The sequence below is a fragment of the Ascaphus truei genome, chromosome 1 (genome assembly GCF_040206685.1).
Source record: "Ascaphus truei isolate aAscTru1 chromosome 1, aAscTru1.hap1, whole genome shotgun sequence".
Lineage (NCBI taxonomy): Eukaryota > Metazoa > Chordata > Amphibia > Anura > Ascaphidae > Ascaphus > Ascaphus truei.
In genome coordinates this window covers 416607607-416628629 of record NC_134483.1, presented here as the reverse complement: position 1 = coordinate 416628629, position 21023 = coordinate 416607607, and the positions used below count along the sequence as shown (strand labels likewise).

Here is a 21023-nt window from a genome sequence, read left to right as displayed (position 1 = left end):
GTACCAAACTGTTGATTTGGCCACTCCTAATGTTCCTGCTATCTCTCTGATGGATTTTCTTTTTTTTTGCAGCCTAAGGATGCTATGTTTCACTTGCATTGAGAGCTCCTTTGACCGCATGTTGTGGGTTCACAGCAACAGCTTCCAAATGCGAATGCCACACCTGGAATCTACTCCAGACCTTTTACCTGCTTAATTGATGATGAAATAACGAAGGAATAGACCACACCTGTCCATCAAACAGCTTTTGAGTCAATTGTCCAATTACTTTTGGTCCCTTGAAAAAGAGGAGGCTACATATTAAAGAGACGTAATTCCTAAACCCTTCCTCCAATTTGGATGTGAATATCCTCAAATTAAAGCTGATAGACTACACTTTAAGGCCATATTCATTATTTAACTGTAACTTAAATTTATTTTGGTACATAGCCGAAATAACAAAACTTGTATCAGTGTCCAATTATTTCCGAACCTAACTGTATTTACAAAGTAGAATACAATATGACTGTGGAACCTATAATGTGCCCATTAAGGAATAGAGATGCAGCTTATGTGTTTTTATACATATAGACCTATACATAAAGATGACTACGATGGTAGTATTCAACAGATTTGCAAATACATTATTGTACTAGTCCACATATTATCCCATAAGGTGATGCCCCATACAGCAGTAGATCCTATCTCTTTTTATTTTTGTTTTAATGTAATGTTTTTATTGTTTGCTGGTTTTTATTGGTTGCTTATCCCCATTTGGTACACTTTTCATAATATGCTTGCCCAATTTATATTGTGTGTATGCTTTCTCTGGATTCTCTATCTCCTTGTTATGACCTGCAGCACGACATCGGTTCTATGAACTCATCAGCAGCTCTATACGTTGCTAGGGACGTTGTTACGGTACTTGCCTACAAGAGAATTTGTGATGTCTCCCCCTTGGGGGTGGTCCAGCATCGGCACGGTTCTGCCCATGGTTACTACAAGCATCACCAGAAACGCTGTTGGCTACTGAGGAGGTGGAGGCTGCTATCACTTGTCGGTTTATGGCACAAGATTCCCCCACAGACGGAGATTGTGGCTTTGTTCAGGGCTGAAGATTGCAGACATTTCTAGGGCCCTAGTATAATTTTAACAGAGGATATCCTCGGATGATCTGCAGGTGACTTGCTCCTGACGGTGGACCACACACCCTGTTAATATCAGCTGCTGTGGGGAAGATTGGAAAGCCGAGGAAAGCATGAGCACAAATGAAAGGAAATGCGCAACAGCTGCCGATGCTCCGTGGCCACCTTAGAACCTGGAGGGATAATCTTGGTGCAAATTCGCCTCCTATCTTCACTATAAAGAGCCAGTGCAAACTGTACTGGATTAGGAGCTTGACAAAGGACTGGAATGTCCGAAACGTCGCCGACTTTTTAAATTGTTTGTATTATAAAATGGAATAAATTAATATTTTTAGAATCACCTGAGCGAGCGCTGCGGATTTGTCTTGCTTTATACATGATATTTGGGGCTGGATGGTGATATTGGCCCTTCTGCATTCACCCTGTTGGGAGCTACTGTAAGTATGTTCTCTTTATCAATTGGTTTTTGAGTGTACTGGACATTACCTTGTGTATCATACATTCGTGTGTGTGCACACTATTTTTCTAAGTTGTTGCACTATTAAGTCACTTTTACATCTTTTGTGAACTGCAATAGTGGATTACTCAACACTTTATGTCTTTAAGTATATAATTAGTTGTTGGAGTAAATGAAAAAACTGAAGGTAGGTGAAAATAGAATCATATTTCTTACATACATATTATTGAATACAAAAAAAGGAAAGCGCAAAAACTCTCATAGTGTAGTATTTAAGAATATAATGTTGGTATCGAGCAATGGTAATATATGCAGATACAGTAAGATAGTTAAAACAAGCATTTGGGTATAAAAACTGTAAAGGTCAAATCTCTAGCATTAAGCAGATCCTCATTTCAGCACCTAGTCAGGAACACTGTGGCAGTCGGACGTAAACGACTATTGGCCGCGAATACGTGAGCAGTGTTTGGCAAGCGTCTTGCCTGGGTAACCACCTTCAATCCCAAACAGGGAAAGCGCCGCAACCTGCCACTCGAGACCTGAGAGATGATTCCATGATTCCACTCCACTTTGGGCAACCCGGCATGGGACGCACACCAATGATGTCGCCGCCGAGCGCACCAGATGCAGAGTTCAGAGGATATCACACAAACAAAATGACCGTATGGTTGAATGCCAAATAGCACTATGATGTTATGAGATGGGATATCGTAAATTACACAAGGTAACAATGATCAAGTCAATGTATCGAAGTGCTTTGCTCCATTCAACAGAAAATACATTTGCGCCTATAACTGGTGTAGTTTTCCTTTCTTTTTGCCAATTAAATTGCAGTTATTGCAATTATTCTGTCCGATTAGCACAATATATATATATATATATATATTAGACCGCACTCTCTAGAATATATAAATGAAATTGCAGGGTGCCAATAGGACTAGGGGGACCCAAACCCCCTAACCAATATGACCACACAAAAAGTCCCAGCACACACTGTCTAACGAAGAATGGTACTATGGATTATGTCACTGAAAGATATTTAATGTGAACAAAAGATAATGCAGAGACTGATGCAACGCAGTAGTAACATAATGCAACAACAATGATAATGGGGTAAATACAATAGGGAAAAGGGACAGGGGGGGGGGTAAACAGAAACAGTAACAAATAAATACACCAGGGGTAGGTTCACAAGAGGGGCAACGTAACATTTTGGGGGGATACCCCTTTCTCAAGCCCGTTCCCTCAGGTCTGGAATGACCATGAGGTACTTCCCTTTATCCCAACTGCTCCAATGTCTAATGAAGAACTCAGAACAAAAGTCAGTGTACTGCTATAAACTAGCAAGGTAAGTCCTGACTACACCAATAGTAATGAGCAAAAAATGAATGAAGATCAGACCATCAGGTGACACGACCCTTTCTCTCTCTGAAATCAGCTCTCCTCAGAAATTAAATTAAATATCTTTCAGTGACATAATCCATAGTACCATTCTTCGTTAGACAGTGTGTGCTGGGACTTTTTGTGTGGTATTCTGTCCGATTGGTCAATTGGATCTTACTGGAGCAGAGGCTAATGTCACCTAAACCTGGTGGATTTAATTGGCGAAAAGAAAGAGGAAAACTACACCAGTTACAGGCACACAAAAAAATGGTGCAAGGCACATTGATACATTAACTTATTCGTTGTTACCTGTTACGTGAGGATCTGCCTGATGCTAGAGAATTTACCTTCACGGTTTTTATACCCAAACGCTTGTTTTAACCATCTTGCGGTACGTGTATACTATACTGTATCTCACCATTGCTTGATACCAAATGTATACTCCTAAATACTATAGTATGAGAGTTTTTGCACTTTCCTTTTTTTGTATTCACTCTAGATGCCGAGCCGCCATCATCATTGAACAGCAGCAGCAGACTTATTTTTTCAAAGGAGGTTTCATATTCTTTTGTTTTTTTGATCACTATTTCACCACTTGAGTTGTTTCCACGCCCTGCCTGTTTGCACTTTTACACTCTTACTGTATGTGTGTACCAGTCTGTAAGAGACGCGCAGTGAGAGTAGATAGAATCAATCCCTCTCTCTGTGCACCTCTAACAGGCGATCGTGTGGCTTTTATTTGAATAACATATTATTGAAGCCGGAGGTCTTCGGAGCTGAACCACATTCATTTCAGCCCCAGGAACCCTCTGCTTTCTGAGTTACAGACCCCAGTATGGGGTGCCGGTACCTCCTGTGCGTTTAAAGGTACCAGTCACGTGGGCTGTGACGCGGGAGAATTAAACATGCAGGAAGATACCAGCACCCCATACTGGGGCCTGTAACTTGGGAAGCATTTAAGGTAGCCTTAGGCTAAGGGCCCACTGAATGCGTCTGCACGGCTGTCTTCTTTGCCGGCGGCGTGTGCAACTCACTACACCGCGATCTGCAGGACACTTTTTTTCGGAGCGGGGGGAAGAGGCGTGGCCAAAACGGGTCGGGGGCGCGGCCATGACGTGGGGGCAGGGCCATCACTCAGACACCGCGCTGGGTGAGGCACAAATGTACTGTTCTTTCATAAAAACGCTTGTAAATTAGAACAAATGTAGGGCTGATGTTTACATGAGCAAGCTTTCTGGCCAGTGTTGCAGTAGGAAGAGGGAGAGCCATGCACGGGAGGGGGAGAGAGGGAGAGCCATGCACGGGAGGGGGAGTGAGGGAGAGCCATGCACGGGAGGGGGAGAGAGGGAGAGCCATGCACGGGAGGGGGAGAGAGGGAGAGCTATGCACGAACAGACTTCCCTCCCAAGCCGCCTCCTTCCCGTAGCTCCTTCCTCTTTCCCTCCTCATTGGCTGACACGTACACCACGTGACGATTCAGACCTGCAGAACACAAGCTGCTGGTAGCTCCAGCAGGCTGACGCATCACAGCACGCAGTCAGCCCCGTCGGAAGGAGGCAGCGGGGGCAAGCGCACATTAGGTAAGGGGCAGGTGGACCGCGGCCGCGCGTGCCGCCGGCCGCAGCAGGACCAAAGCCTTATGTCTATCTGAGGAAGCATGTTTGAATTTCCTTGCTGTATTATCCCCTACCACCTGTTAGGAGATTATTCCACTAATCTACTACCATTTCCGTGTAGAAATACTTCCTCACATTTCCCCTGAGCCAGCCACCCTCCAGCTTCAGCGCATGTCCTCTTGCTCCTACAGAGAAATGCTTTCTTAGTATGAAATGTACAGTAGAGGCAACGTTTATTCTAACATTTGCCGTAAACTAGCCGGGTTACATTCTGGGTATGTGCTGGGTATGTGCTGGGTATGTTCTGGGCTAGTTTGAGGCACGTTTAAGGCATTTCTGCATTGACTAACGACCCATAGGATTAACACAGCAGGGATCCCTGGCAGTCCCATTCAGTTTGAATGGGACTGCCAGGGACCCCCGCTGTTAATCTGATAGGCCATTAATCAATGCAGAAATGCTGGGGCTAGTTTAAGGAAATGTATTCAGAATGTACCTGGGTGTACCTGGGTCTTTTGGGGAATTGCCACTGGTTTTTGTTAGAATAATCGCTGACTCTACTGTATTTGATAAATCTGGTGCAGTGCTTTGTCTCAATTTTGCAGGTGGGGGACTTTGATAAATAAATCGAATAGACCTTTGGTATAAAGACAAAGACCTTAGTGTGGAATAATCACTATTAAGGTTACAAGCAGTAAACAAAAACCTACTAGGTCATGGGGGTCCGGCACTCCAGGTGCCCTATGACATAGTAGCTATGTCACAAAGTTCCTGCTTGTTTTTGTAGAGGAGATCGCATTCTGCGCTACTGAGGAGTGCCGGACACCATCTATATGTAACTGGAGTGAAAGGAGAACTACTTCCCTTCTGTTTCATTATCAGTGACAGAGTCATCACGTGGTCGCTTCGGAGAGACCGTCATATGATCACTGGTGCCGGGGGGGGGGAGGGGGGGCGGAGATCTGTAGCACTCTGCGCCACCCCTCCAGCAATCAAAGGGTTAACAAAGCGCCATGTAATCTATTTAAATAGATGTGACTAAATCTCTTGTTTTATTTTCAAGAACTTGGAAAGCTGGTCTCAGGAGGCTTAAATCCTGTTTCACTAACAAGAGAGAAATCTGAATTCTGGATCATTTCCCTGTTTGGCAGAAAAGCCAGAGCAAATAATTAACTTAGGCAAGATAATAATTCATGGTGTGATGTGTAAGTACATCAGCAGGCTGCAAGCAATTCTTGTTCCCCACTGCTCTACTGTTCTCAGGTAGAAGAAACTGCTGATCCAATCTTCACAGTAATTCATGGTATTTCGTTATAATTATATCGATCTGCATGCCGGCTGAGGTTCACAGGATAGATCATTATTTCCCCTACAAGACCTAACAAATGATTTTTTTTTCTCTTATTGCCCTGTATAAGGTTGATTTTAGCATTTCGTGACTCGCAAGAACAGAAAACGTACATATTCAAATCAAACTCCAAAGTTAAAAACCTTTGATTGTCTGGGAACACTGTATTAAGGGGCGGTCACAAGACAACTTTACAGTAGTTATGGAGTGTCATTAGGTGGCTTTATAACTTGCACGCAGGGCACTTCATAGAGAACTTTGTATTCCTGAGAAATGTTAGCTAATTCAGAACAAAAATACTCAGAAACAATTAAATGTGCTGGGTTTTATCTATAATGCATCTATTTAGGACCATATTAGGTGAAGTATAATAAAGCAAATACTATATACTAGACAGGAAAGTGGGCAAACAATGTGTAGCAAGGGGTTCCGAACTGCCATCAATTCCTATGTTACTATGAAGTCAATGCACACTGACAAGTAGATATACGTAATTAATCAAAAGGATGGGGGTCATATTAATGTTACTGCATTGTCCTCTGGAGTATAGCAGATAAGTGACTGGACTTTAACCCATTTCAGTGATTTAGGAGCCAACAATGCATGCTAATGTATTGAGTTACTGCCAAGCTAAGTTGTTTCCTATCACAATATAGTTGAAAGATTAAGTAACTCTTGGCTACAAAATGTGTCCAGAGAAGTGCTGTAGCCCAGTCTGCCACTGCTGGGGTTTTGTGGCCGTTCATGGTTTCCCAGAGGTGAGGAAGATATACTAAGATTTCCTGTAGCTCGTGTTTTGTTTACCAAAGATAATGAAATCACAAATAAACTGGAGATATAATTTCTAGGGTGAGGGATTCCAGGTTTTCTTGTACTTAAAATTACATTGAGTAAATGCATTTGAATGTGGATCATTTCTCTTCTTAATATACAGTTTAATTGCTCTCACCCATCATGAAACAACAAACTCTGCCTACCTCTTGTTAATCACTTCTCTGCCAGAGGGACCTATGGCAAGTAAGAGGATAAAGTGACTGTGTTGGTTAATTAACATATGTGACTTACTGTATTAATGCTTTGCGACATCTTAATTGTTGCATGTCAAATGAGTAAACTTTATAGTATTCTTAGATAACTGCAGGTCCAGAATAAACAGCCCCATGCTGACCCCGATGTGGACATTTCACACGGATTACGCATGAAATTCTATTTACCAAAACGGAGACAATAACAAAACAATTATTTGTTTTGTTTTCTGTGCTATTTAATATAGCTCAACCCCGTTATAGCGCGATCCGTTACAACGCGAATCCGCTTATAACGCGATGCAATGATGCCTTCCAATTTTCTTACTTATGAATACTTTGCAACAAGATTATTGGTATCTTAAATACTTTATTGTACAATGCATACAATTGTATTGTTATTTCGAACGCGATCCGCTTATAGCGCGATGTGATTCTTTGGATCCCAAGCACAGCGTTATAAGGGGGTTGAGCTGTACTGGTTCTTCTCTGTACAGAATAAGCCTTAATCCTTTCACTGGAGTCAGGCGCCGAAGGCTCCTGTAGCAGCCACATGGCAAAAGGGCATCTTAATAGAGATATCCCCCTCCAAAAACAGAAACTAAAAGTCTTGGAAAAATGCGGATTTTCTCATTTACAAATCAGTGAGACTCAAAAAAATCAATGCGGATTGACATGTCTAAAATAAGTCCCATTGTCTTCAATTGTGTTCCTTTTATTTTCTGGAAGACGGTGATATATAGGATGATTTAAGCCGCAACTCAATATGCTGTGAAGGTGCTTGCCAGGGCTGGAGTACAGAGCAACTCCATTCAAATGGTACAAACATCTTCTCCAGCAACAGGAAGTGGCCTCCCAGAACATTGAATAGAAGCTTTAGTGTCTATAAATGCACTGTATATAGTGTAGAAACAATACATCATACCTTCCTCACTCCAGACTAGCTGGAAAAAGCCATTCAGTTTCAATAAAGTATCATTAAAAACAATGATGTAAGTGTTATTGGGCATCCGACCCACTGAATTTCACCCTTATAAAGTCATATGCAGGGGCTATGTAAGGGGTTCTTTCTAATTGTGCTGAAAAGCTCTGTAACACGGCAGGCATCTGCTTATAGGCAGGGCTCGGCAAATGTACTCACCCACTCACCTGGGGCGGGTGCATTTTAGTTGCTGGCGAGACTTACCGACGGCATTCTCATACATCTCCCACTGCAACAACTAACGTGAAGCGTCAACCTACCGTCCATTACCATGACAACGGGACGCTACGTGACGTCATGACATCACATAGCGTCCCGTTGCCCTGACAATGTGGCAGGGGGAGAAGCAGGAGAATGCCGGGAGAAGCCGCACCACGCCACTGGTAAGTCTTGTAGCTAAAATGAGGAGGGTTAGAAAGCGAGGGAGTACGATAAAAAAATTTATTTGGGGGGGCGGGGGGTGCGAGGGGGCAAGTGCCTTTTTTTTATAATTTGTCGAGCCCTGCTTATAGGGGTCCATGTTAAAATAGACAAGAAGCACTCATGTGCATGTAATTTCCCAGAATCCCTGGCTGCAGTGGAAGCATTGTATACTAGGACAGGGGTGCGCAAACTTTCTCTGCACCCCCCTGCCTGCTCTCCCCCCTGCTTGAACACCCCCCCACAGAAAACGCTGCGCCCCCCAGTTTGTGCACCCCTGTGCTAGGAGATAATGGGAAATGGCAGGGTTACAGACCTGTCTAAGATGTGAATGTGCTCACAAGGGATATTTTTATTTACTGTACGGTGGACTTTTGTCACTTTTTTACCCGCCATAACTTAATTAATGTCTGGCTCTAATTGGGGGAAAAAACTGCTGGAATTCCCCAGTTGCACTTATCAGAGGTGAGCGAAAAAAAAAAACTGTACTATGAAAACTCTCACTGGTACACGTCCCCGAAATAGTATTTTACATTCATATTTCTTCAAAATAGTAAACTACCAGTAAATGTGGTTTTAAAGCATCTGGTGAAGTTAAAAGAAGAAAAGTGAAGGTAATTAGTGTCTCTCTAATGTCACTGCATAATAGGACTATGGGCTCTATGCAGTAAGCGGCGAAAAAGTGCTTTCGGCAAGTGTTGCCGATAGGCATGATTTTGGCGATTTGCCCTCGCAGTATTCAGTAAGGTCCGAATCCATGCCGATCCCTGCCGAATCACTGCGAAAGCCAAACTGCCGATGAGCCTGTGCCGAAACAGCCTGGCTCCCGATAACCTGCCGATAGGCAGTTTCTGCCGATATGTGTTTGCAGCAGCGAGAGATCAGCCGCTCTCTCTGCACAAGCATCGGCAAAATATAAATTATTTATAAACAACTTTAACTCCTAGTGTACATGTGCAGGGGGTCTCCGGAGCTGAACTGCATTGGTTTCAGGTCCGGGGACCCCCTGCTTCCCGAGATACAGGCCCCTTTATGAGGTGCCGCTATCCCTCTGCATTTAAAGGTCCCGATCACGTGACCGCGGAATGTAAACAAAGCAGAGGGATACCGGCACCCCCTAAAGGGGCCTGTATCCCGGGAAGCAGGGGGTCCCTGGACCTAAAACCAAAGCAGTTCAGCTCCGGAGACCCTCTGCACATCTACTTTATGAGTAAAACACATATATAAATAAACACTCATTCCTTACCTTTGCGGCTATGTGCTACGGTAACGAAGCAGCATGAATGTATTTTTAATAATAGTGTACTGTGAGCAGGGGGTCCCCTGAGCTGAACCGCGTTGCTTTGTGGACCAGGGACCCCTGCTTCCCAAGTTACAGGCCCCGGTATGTGTCATCGGGTGGCAGTGTCGCCGCCATCTTTATAGCGTCCCATTCGCGCCGTGCCCGCTATAAATATGGCGGCGACACTAGATCAATATATACATACAGGGTAAGAAATTATGTTGTTTTCAAACCTTGATTTGCTGTGTTTTAAATTAATTTGCCTATGCTGTTATGCATAAATGTGTGTATAATGTATTTTAAAATTAGATAGATGTAATTGTTGCTATTGTATGGTGTACTTTAGGTCAGGGTGAGGCTTGCTTTTGTATATTGTATTCTTGTTGGTACTTATATTTTTTAACAGGATAACTTGTTCTGTTCAACGCTTGAATTAGTTAATTGTTTAATTGTTAGGGATGGAATGTAAATTGTTTAGGGATGTAATTAATGAATGCTAATTGATTTATGTTTACTGGATTGGTTTAAATAGTATACTTATTTGGATGTATTGGTATTTTGTTTTGAATATGTTATTGTTAACATTCATTTGCAGAATGTATATGGTGCATAGATTGTATAAATCATATATAAAATGTAAATGCAATGTTTTGATTGTCATTTGAGGTTTTTGATTGGCATTTGAGGATTTTGATTGGAAGATCAGATTGGATTATTAAAGGTAATGGATTTTATTGTAGTGTGTCTGTATGGAGAAGTGGTATTTGTAGTACAGCATGTTTGTGATAACCCTTCTACATTTATTTGTATATTGGTTCATCATGTGTGTGTGTATATATATATATATATATACAGGCATACCCCGCTTTAACATACGCAATGGGACCGGAGCATGTATGTAAAGTGAAAATGTACTTAAAGTGAAGCACTACTTTTTTTCCACTTTACGATGCATGTACTGTACGGCAATCGTCATATACGTGCATAACTGATGTAAATAACACATTTGTAACCAAAATAAATATAGTAAGCTTTATAGAAAGAAAATCTTTAATGTCAGCTGATTTTTTTCTTACTAGTGCTGGCAGATGCAAAATGGATGAACGGAAAATTATGTAAAAATTATGTCAATTACCCCACTCACTCAATCCCCCCCACAAAATACATACCAAAACCCCCCACCCCTCTAAATACATGTAATCCCACCCCGCAATACATAATAAAAATACCCGATCCTGCCAATACATTTTAAAAAGACCCCCACCGCCTCAATACATTTTTTTTTTAAAAAACACCGCCTCAATACATTTTTAAAAGATTCCCCCCCCCCCATACAAAAATCGGGCCGCACGGGTAAAATCATCACATCTCCTCCAACATCCCTCATATCACCACCCTGCGTCTCCCATATATCACCCCCACTGCATGTCCCTCACATCACCCCCCCTGCATGTCCCTCACATCATCCCCCCCATGCATGTCCCTCACATCATCCCCCCCTGCATGTCCCTCACATCATCCCCCCTCTGCATGTCCCTCACATCATCCCCCCCTGCATGTCCCTCACATCATCCCCCCCCTGCATGTCCTTCACATCATCCCCCCCCCTGCATGTCCCTCACATCATACCCCCCCCTGCATGTCCCTCACATCATACCCCCCCTGCATGTCCCTCACATCATCACCCCCCCTGCATGTCCCTCACATCATCCTCCCCCCCTGCAAGTCCCTCACATCATCCCCCCCTGCATGTCCCTCACATAGCCCCCCCTGCATGTCCCTCACATCCCCCCCCCTGCATGTCCCTCACATCATCCCCACCCCTGCATGTCCCTCACATCATCCCCCCCTGCATGTCCCTCACATCATCCCCCCCTGCATGTCCCTCACATCCTCCCCCCCCTGCATGTCCCTCACATCATCACCCCCCCTGCATGTCCCTCACATCATCCCCACCCCTGCATGCCCCTCACATCACCCCCCCTGCATGTCCCTCACATCACCCCCCCTGCATGTCCCTCACATCACCCCCCCTGCATGTCCCTCACATCACCCCCCCTGCATGTCCCTCACATCATCCCCCCCTGCATGTCCCTCACATCACCCCCCCCCCTGCATGTCCCTCACATCACCCCCCTCCCTGCATGTCCCTCACATCACCCCCCCTGCATGTCCCTCACATCACCCCCCTCCCTGCATGTCCCTCACATCACCCCCCCATGTCCCTCACATCAACCCCCCCCCCATGTCCCTCACATCAACCCCCCCATGTCCCTCCTCCCTTTCTTCCCCTACCTGAAGCAGCGTGCAGGTTGCGGGCGGCAGAAGCATGGCAGTAAGCGGAGGCTCTGAGCGGGCTCGGGGGGGTGTGATCGGAAGAGCCAGGCTGGGTGGGGGGGTGATCGGAAGAGCCAGGGGGGGTGGGGGGTGATCGGAAGAGCCTGGGGGGGATGGGGGGGTGATCGGAAGAGCCAGGGGGGTGGGGGGGTGATCGGAAGAGCCAGGGGGGTGGGGGGGTGATCGGAAGAGCCAGGGGGGGTGGGGGGGTGATCGGAAGAGCCAGGGGGGGTGGGGGGTGATCTGAAGAGGCAGGGGGGTGGGGGGAGTGATCGGAAGGACCAGGGGGGGTGGGGGATTGATCGGAAGGGCCAGGGGGCGTGGGGGGATGATCGGAAGAGCCAGGGGGGTGATCTGAAGAGCCAGGGGAGGTGGGGGGTGTTCGTAAGAGCCAGGCATTGGATGAGCCTGGGAAAGGAAGAGCCAGGGGGAAGCTGGGAAACTGAAGAGCTAGGGGAGCCGGGTAAAGGAAGCGCCGGGGAGAGGAAGAGAGGGCACACCGCCGCAGCATGCGCACGCTGCCCCCTGGTGTCCGTACTCGCGAAGCATGTGTACGTACACAGGGGGTAAGGTGCAATTTAAAAAAAATGTACGTACTTGTGAGTGTACGTAAAACGGGTGTACTTAAAACGGGGTATGCCTGTATATATATATATATATATATATATATATATATATATATATATATATATATATATATATATAGTTGCACGATTAAGCCACTGTCCAAATGAATGGGTGAAGGGTGGTTATCGGGCCAGTGTGGCTTAACCCCTTAATTACCTTTGTGGTTATTATCCGATAAGGTGTTTAAGGGGTTAATTGATATCTGAATGTAATTGCAATGTATTGGCTTTGTATTGTCTATGTATTTTGTGGGCAACGAAAGACAAGGATGTTGCTGGCGACGGGGGCTCCTTATTGATGAGGTCAGTAGTACTTTATTTATTTTAATATGCTAGTTAATGTGTTTAATAATGGGCAAATAATCTATTATCCCTATCTGGATAATAGTTATTCTGCACATTATTGTACTGTAGGTGTTGGGGGGGGGGATGTATGTATTGAATGTATAGGCCAGGTTTATTTTGTTTACATTCAGGGTTGGTTCCTTGGTTCTGCGTGAGACCTCTGGAGACCACCTGCGGTCTCCTCGGGTATCTCACGGGTATCAGGCTGGTGGTTCCACGGGTGACACCTGCGGGGATTAAGCGGTGGCCTCACATCTGTGGGGGCACCGCGGACCCGTAGTCTGCGGGGATGAAGCGGTGGTCCCACATCCGTGGGGGCACCGCAGACCCATAGGTGCGGAGATGAAGCGGTGGTCCCACATCCGTGGGGGCACCGTGGACCCATAGTGAGCACTCGTGAGTTCCCCAGACCCCCATGGGAACCACCCGAGGCCCCGCAGACACCTCTGGGTCTGACCCGGGGCTCCCATACATCCACGGGCCTACCGTGGGGACCCAATTGTGGCCCACAGTGACCACCTGGGGGCCATGGCGCTTGGCAGGACCCACCTACAGGCCTCCAAAACCTGTGTGAAACAACTTGCTGGTACCCTATAGGTCTGTCACGTGCCCCGCTAGCCCGCCGGGACTAGCGTGGGGCTGGGGTATGAACCCTGTATGTAAAAGGATAAAAAATGTATTTATGGGGGGGCACAGGGGGTGGGTAATGTATTTAATAAATAGAATAATGTTTATTGTGGGGCAGTGTATTGTTTTTATTGTGGGTACTGGGGGTGGGGGGAGGGGGTATTGGCCCCAACGGTATGTGGGTAGGCCTCCCTTGTGGGTAGTGGGTGAGGGTGGTTAGGCCTCACTGGGTGGGGGGTTAGTGTGGGAAGGTATGTAGGCGTCCCGAGTGGTGGGTGAGGGTGGGTTAACCCCTTAATGACTGTAGCGGTTAATAACCGCTATGGTGATTAAGGGGTTAGGGGACATTACATTGGATGTTTTCATTCTTGTGTCTGTTTTGCTGCAGCGGAGGGGGCATGGGCAGGATGAAGATGAGGATGGCCTTCATCGTGGCAGCCGGACATGGGTGAGTACTATATGTATTTAATGTATTGATTGGTGTTTATGTATTTAAAATGGGCACATTCACTATTATCCATTTGTGGATAATAGTAATTGTGGCCATTACTATACTCTATGTGTTAAGGGGGGGTGGGGGATTATTTCTTTATAAGTATGTATGTGTTTTGACATTAATTTGGGGGGGGGGGGCACATAATTGGTACTGCAGGCCTGCGGGTAACACCCGAGGGCCCCCGCCGGCCTATAGTATCATTGATGCGCATATATGTGTATGTTAGGGGTTGTTGGGGTTATATATATATATTTATTTATATTCATTTATTTATGTAGATATATTTATTTATTTATTTAGTGTGGGGCTGGTGTGTGTGATTTTTTTTATTGTGGGTAGCGGGTGTGGGTGAAGGGGGTATTAGCCACAACCGTGGTTGTTTAGGGCTTGCGGGTGGGTAGCAGGAGGGCTTAACCCCTTCATGACTGTAGCGGTATTAACTGCTACGGTCGTGAAGGGGTTAAGTGCACCCGCAACCCCCCCGCAAGCCCTAAACAAACAACAAGGGCCAAATACCTCCTTCACCCACCCCCGCTACCCACAATAAAGCTGGCACGGTGGGTTAACCCCTTCATTGCCTTAGCGGTTAGCCGCTAAGGTAATGAAGTGGGCTGTACATGCATTATTCCTGCCTCGGATGCATGCCGGGGGGCTCCGGTGCGGTTATCAGCTCCGGAGACCCCCGGCATCAATCCCAGACAGGAAAAAGGACTGGGATTTTTTCCCTTGCCGATGCTTCTCCTCCACCAACTTGCCAACTTTAGTTGGCGGGACGAATTGCCGAAAAACTCTCCATTCTGGAGTGCCGATCAGCAGCGAAAAGCTGATTGGGGCTACCTGAATTCATCCGAGTTCAAAAAGTGCCGATAAGTGGCTTATCGGCACCCGGCTGCCGATAAGTTTTTATCGGCAACAAAAATTGCCGATTTTCCCCACTTATCGGCGCCTACTGAATCTGGAGGGCAAATTTGGCGAAAATATGGCGATAAACGGCTTATCGGCGCTTACTGCATGAGGCCCTATGTGTGTAAGTTGTTCAATATAGGCTCTATACGGACTACAGTATATCCTTTGAACAGAAAATGAAGCCTGATTGTTTTGAGTTTGAGAAAGTGTGCTAACCTTCCTTGCTTCATCATAACTTAATATAGGCAATATATTGGAAAACTAACCTGCATAAAAGGGATGCCCATGACAATACAGATACTGTCAAGACTTAAGCATGTATTTAACAGCAATTACAGGCATACCCCGCATTAACGTATGCAATGGGACCGGAGCATGTATGTAAAGTGAAAATGTACTTAAAGTGAAGCACTACCTTTTTTCCACTTATCGATGCATGTACTGTACTGCAATCGTCATATACGTGCATAACTGATGTAAATAACGCATTTGTAACAGGCACTATAGTTTCCCCGCTTGCGCACAGCTTCAGTACAGGTAGGGAGCCAGTATTGCTGTTCAGGACGTGCTGACAGGCGCATGCGCGAGCTGCCGTTTGCCTGTGTTTGCCTGGGCAATATGTCCTTATTCGCGAATGTACTTAAAGTGAGTGTCCTTAAAACGGGGTATGCCTGTATAACATTCAAGTAAAAGAGCTGAGCTTTTAATCATTCACGCTAATTACATGTATGTTACTTTAGAAGCAACAAATCAGATATATTTATTCAGACTAAATTAAAAATATATATTATTCCCCATAATAAACATTTTCGGACATTAATCAAACGTTTGGGGGTTGGTTTCTATTTAATTTTGTGCAGTGAAAATCAATTTAAAGGGAACATTCAAAGAAAAGGTGAAAACATCTACTGACCAAGAATGAGTGTATTTCATGACTCATCCCATATTGCACTTGTTATCCAATTGGCAATATAGTATTTTTTGGTAAAAAACCAGTGCGTGGTGTTATGGGATCGTCCTGCACTGAATATGTTAAACCCACTAGTAATACTATTTCATTGTCCCCATTTATTGTATTAAAGACATAAATTCCATACATACCTTCTCATACAATCAAGGGCCCGGATGAAGAAGTCCTTGTGTAAGTCATGTTCATCTCTTAAGATTGAGCACTGTTCCAAGGTCACCGACATGGAGGTCCTGTCCTTAGCACTTTTGCAGCATGTGAATCGGATTCCATTCATTTTGCGGCAAATCTAGCAGCAGCAAAGAAAACGGGTTATTTTGCTGTAATGACAAAAACAATCTTTAAAATCGATAATGGCTGAAGCTATAGCCATTATTGTCACAGAATATTAAAACCATTTCTATCAACTAAGCTGCAAAATTATAAGTAATGAAACACCCAGTCCACTTTCATTATTAGTATTACTGCTTAAAAAAAAGATCAGTACGGTGCTTTCCCGTTATTGAACCAAGAGACCCAGAGTTAGCAACGCTTGATCTAGTATCTCCATACTGTAGAAGGCTTGGTGGAACATCAAAAAGGCATAGTGTACCCAGCACTGGTTTATCTCAAACAGTAAGAATATTCAAGATACACTTGTAATTATCTTCAAAACACTTAGATTAATAAATATGTTCCTCTTTATAAGACAGTTTAAATGAACAAATATTTTACATGGAATAAACTACTGTAGGATAAACTGTTTCCAGGAAAAGTGCAGATGATACACTGGCTGTTTTATATAAATGTGGAAGCTGTGCACTCACCAGGTAATAGATTTTAAACCTATGTGGATTCACAAACAGTTCAGGTAGGAATATTGAAGTCATAAGGATCAGAAGCTTTATGCCAAAATTATAAGATTGGTAACTAAAGTTGCAAAATGGGAATCGAAGTTGCATACCCTGAAATCTAAAGGAGAATTGTAGTAATAACCCTTGCACCATAGTAATGTATTTAATTATATTATTATCAGAGGGATTAGAGGTGAGAAGATACAATTCTCAATGTCCCTTTCAGAATGAGATGGCCAAGTAAAATTTGGATAGCAAAAAAGATTTAAGACAGAAACAGGACATTCCAAATGTTGTATTAATTGATTGCTTGATGTGAAATTATTTAATAGTTTTATGCTTTGTTGACGCACAATATTGATGGAAAAACATTTCTCTGAGCTTTTCACAGAGTAAACTGCAAAGCTGATCATGTGTTGTAAATTATCAAACAACCATTATTAGTGGAAAATGTAACATTTTGCTATAGTAGTTTCCATTTACTGCAGTGTATGTTGCTATTTTATATGGAGGAGAACATAGAGTACTGTAGTTACTTGGAAAGCTTAAAGTGGATAAAGAACTAGGCCCTGCCGGCAATTACCCTTAAAGGTTCTAAAAGAGTTTAGTTCAATCATTGCTAAACCATTTAATTTAATCTTCAAGGATTACATTACAGCAGGTACACTACCATAGGATTAGCACAAAGCAGATGTGATCAGTAATTTTAACATAGATTGCAGGGATGCTGCTTGAATCTTTATTGAGGGATGAGGAACATATTTTGAAAAATACAATTATTACTAGCAGTCATAATGGTCTTATAAGTGGTGGTTCATGCTAAACTAATTTTATTGACATCCTTTTATTAAGTAAACAGGAATTTACCGATGTAGCCAGTGTTATTATTCCTGTTATCGGCCAAGTTCGACTCCAAATTCTGCGATGTTGGGCGTTATCCTGCGCGGGAGTAGTAACACTTGCTACATCTGTAGTTTTACCCATTAAAACTTTGCAGGTTGAAAGGAATCATGTAAAGAGCATGAAATAATGTGTTGCTCCATCTCTACCAATGTATTTCTTTTTGATATGGGTATATAAATTTGACATACCCTGCCGAAACAATCCTAACATATACAGTAGCATATGCTTGTAAAGGCAACTCCTATATGCAGTCAATAAAAGAACAAAGGGAAAGAATAAATATCAAACATAACTTTTTTTTAGTTTGTTTTTTAAAGAAGGAGAGTAAGAGCACCCTTGGAAATAGGGTCCTGGTACAGTATGTACAGTGTCTTTATTGCTCTAGCATGTACTTAAAGGTTATCATTAAAGGTTGTTATTTTTAAGAAATCGTGATGTAAAATAATATTCTCAGACCATTATTGTGGTCACCAGTACAGTCCATTAATTTAGGGATTGCGTTATAGCTCATGCTAGCCAATTGCAATCAGAGTCATTTCAGCATTCCTTTTGTGGGGCAATTATCAAAAGGTCCTGTATGAAGGCAAAAACATATTAAACACATCTTGAATTCAGAAACAAATCTTTAACAATGAGCAACGTAAGGCAGGATTTCTGAACTCCAATCCTCCAGATCCCCCAATAAGTCAGGTGTTCAGGATATCCCTGCTTCAGCACAGGTGAATCAGTGGCTCAGTTTTCGGCTGATTGAGCCACCTGTGCTGAAGCAGGGACTTAATGAGCCACCTGTGCCGAACCAGGGATATCCTGAACACCTGACCTGTTGAGGAGCCTTGAGGACTGGAGTTGAGAACCCCTGACATAAGGTGTTTCACGACCAAGGCTTCCACATTTTTTAAACTCAAATATATGTAGCTACTGTAAGTGGTACAATAGCAGCAAATGCTACATTTAAAACACAAGACAAAAACAATTGAGGTAGAAGTTTTAGAATGTAATAAAAACTTAGGTTCATATTTACTAAATAGTGCTATGCTATAAGAAACCTTCCAAGACAGCTTAGGACAAACTGACTTCCATTTACCTCTGGTCCATTCACATCACCAGAAGGTGTCTTACCGAGTAGCCTGAATATGAAATATATGTACAATCCGGACTTACGGTAGCCGCCAGCCACATGATTTCTACATTCTTTCTCTTTTTGGCTTGAGTGTTTTGGTGCAGATTTTCTAGAAGTTCCTTCAAGTCCTTTTGCTCTTGCAACAACTGTGGGCCTAAAGAGAAACAAAACATCCCAATATTATTCACTTACGAGTTGTTCATCACTTGTAGTTCCAAAGTAAAGATTAATATTGGACGCTGTTGCCGTTGCATTTAAAGACTTGGTTCCGCCAAGGCTAAAAGAAAATGGATCTCTTTTTTAAAATGTATCGAAGCAGGAGGTCTCCAAAGCTGGGCCGCATTGATTTTAGCTCTCGAGGCCCACTGCTTCCTGGGATACTTGCCTCAGAAGGTGACCCGGGTACTGTCCCCTTCAGTGGAGACAAAATGGAGGTTTAAAGCACCAGCGTTGTGGCCTCCTAATGGCCCATGTGACTCAGGAGATTTAACCCCTTCAGTGTCCTAATGACGTATAGTTTACATCATGAAAGGTGGCATCCTTATGGCTAGTTTTTTAGTGGCTGTACGAGATTGGCGTTTCATTGCGTACCACACTGAAATGGAAGGGGAGCAGGCGGAGGCCCGTCCCCTTCCCTGCCCATCACATCCAGCCCCATGGCTGGAACAGAAAACTCACTGCATGATTGCTCTGAAGAGTGGTTACCTGATGCTAAAGTGCTGGAGAAGTGGCACAACCCTCCTCCACTGAAACGGTTAAACCTGCATGAAAAACCGGCGGCACTTTTGGAGGTATGTATCTCAGGAAGAATAGGGGTCCCCAAAACCCCAGTTGCTTCCTATACATGTAAATAAAGGGGTATTTTGTCATTAGAATTCTTAATTAAGGCCACCTCTATTATTAAAATGTTGGAAATCAGATTAAAAGTGTATTAATCTTCTGCTTAAATATAGCAAATCCAATACAGAAATAGTATCGGGTTGAAAATAACCCCAAAAATTAGTACTGTACCTGTGCACTCTCCCAAGAGTAAGGATATAACTCTTAAGTATTGGTGCAGACAGGGCAGGTGTAGGGATTCCTACTACACATATATTGGTTCTTTTGTTTTTGCAGAAAAATACATGAATCACCTATACAATATTACGCTTCATGTATTTTTATGCATAAAATGAACCCAGATGATGACACTGAATTGATTCTATTGCTAGTGTGTGACAGGCCTCCTTGGACTTTGATAACATGAGGTTGTACCAAAATACAAAATAATTCCCCTTATCATGAAATTGTTCTGACTTGTTACATTCATCTGAATAATTTTGATATTTTAAGCAGACAATGAACTGTAATACATACATATATATATATATATAATATAATATATATATATAAAACGGAAATACCGTGTTAGTCCAGTTGCGATAGACCTCTGTTTTAGCATTGACTCATTTCTAAACCAGTATTGCTGACCTGAAGAAGAGAGTAGAACTCTCGAAAGCTTGTTCGATGACATAAATTGGTAGTCCAAATAAAAAAGGCATCACCTAATACTGAAGAACACATATGCATATATACATATATACATACATACATACATACATACATACATACATACACACACACTATGGACAGGACCAAAGCGTTGACTTACTGTAATAAAGACCCATGAGTGCCAGTGAAATTCTTCGATACTACATACCACTAAAGAATGTCAGCCCTATGTTTTCTTTTAACTACTGTATCACTCAACCAGCGGCCACCTTCATGCTTAAGACTGAGTCCCCGGCGGTGATGGTGGCGTGAGCGCTGCACACCGAACACTCGCCTTAATCAGGCAGGCCCCAGTGGGTTCTGCTGTCTTGGCTCATGAAGCGCTGTGGCACGTCAGCCAGCAGGGAAGATAACAAATGTGTCTTCACGTGAGGCGACACGGTCGCGTGGTGTGCTCAGAGCCAATGGCAGCGAAGGGGAGGGGGCAAAGGGGGCGGGGGGAGAGCTCCAAGCTGAAGCTCTGGAATGCTCTCCGTGTTGGTACAAGACAGATGGCAGAAATACTATACTGGATGCTTACGGTGCCACAGCAACTGAGACAGCTTTGTTTGTTCATGGCAACCCTCCCCCCGTGTGTACAGCAGCCAACACTAGCGCTGTAGCCTAAATATTCGTTTTTAAGCTGTTTGCATGCTTTAAGAGTAATGTTCTGAGAAGAATACCCTAGCCCTTTAA

At 43.7% G+C, this 21023-nt stretch overlaps 1 protein-coding gene across 14 annotated transcripts in view; it reads right to left on the bottom strand.

The window, feature by feature from the left end:
- The window catches only part of INPP4B (inositol polyphosphate-4-phosphatase type II B), a 484959-nt gene that overhangs the window by 15673 nt on the left and 448263 nt on the right, over positions 1 to 21023 (bottom strand). For all 14 annotated transcript variants that reach the window (XM_075614672.1, XM_075614553.1, XM_075614562.1 and 11 more), the window contains 2 exons: positions 18839 to 18951; positions 16076 to 16230 (listed from right to left, as the gene is read on the bottom strand). In XM_075614672.1, the coding sequence (XP_075470787.1) occupies positions 16076 to 16230; positions 18839 to 18951 (268 nt within the window). The remainder of the gene's footprint in view (positions 1 to 16075; positions 16231 to 18838; positions 18952 to 21023) is intronic.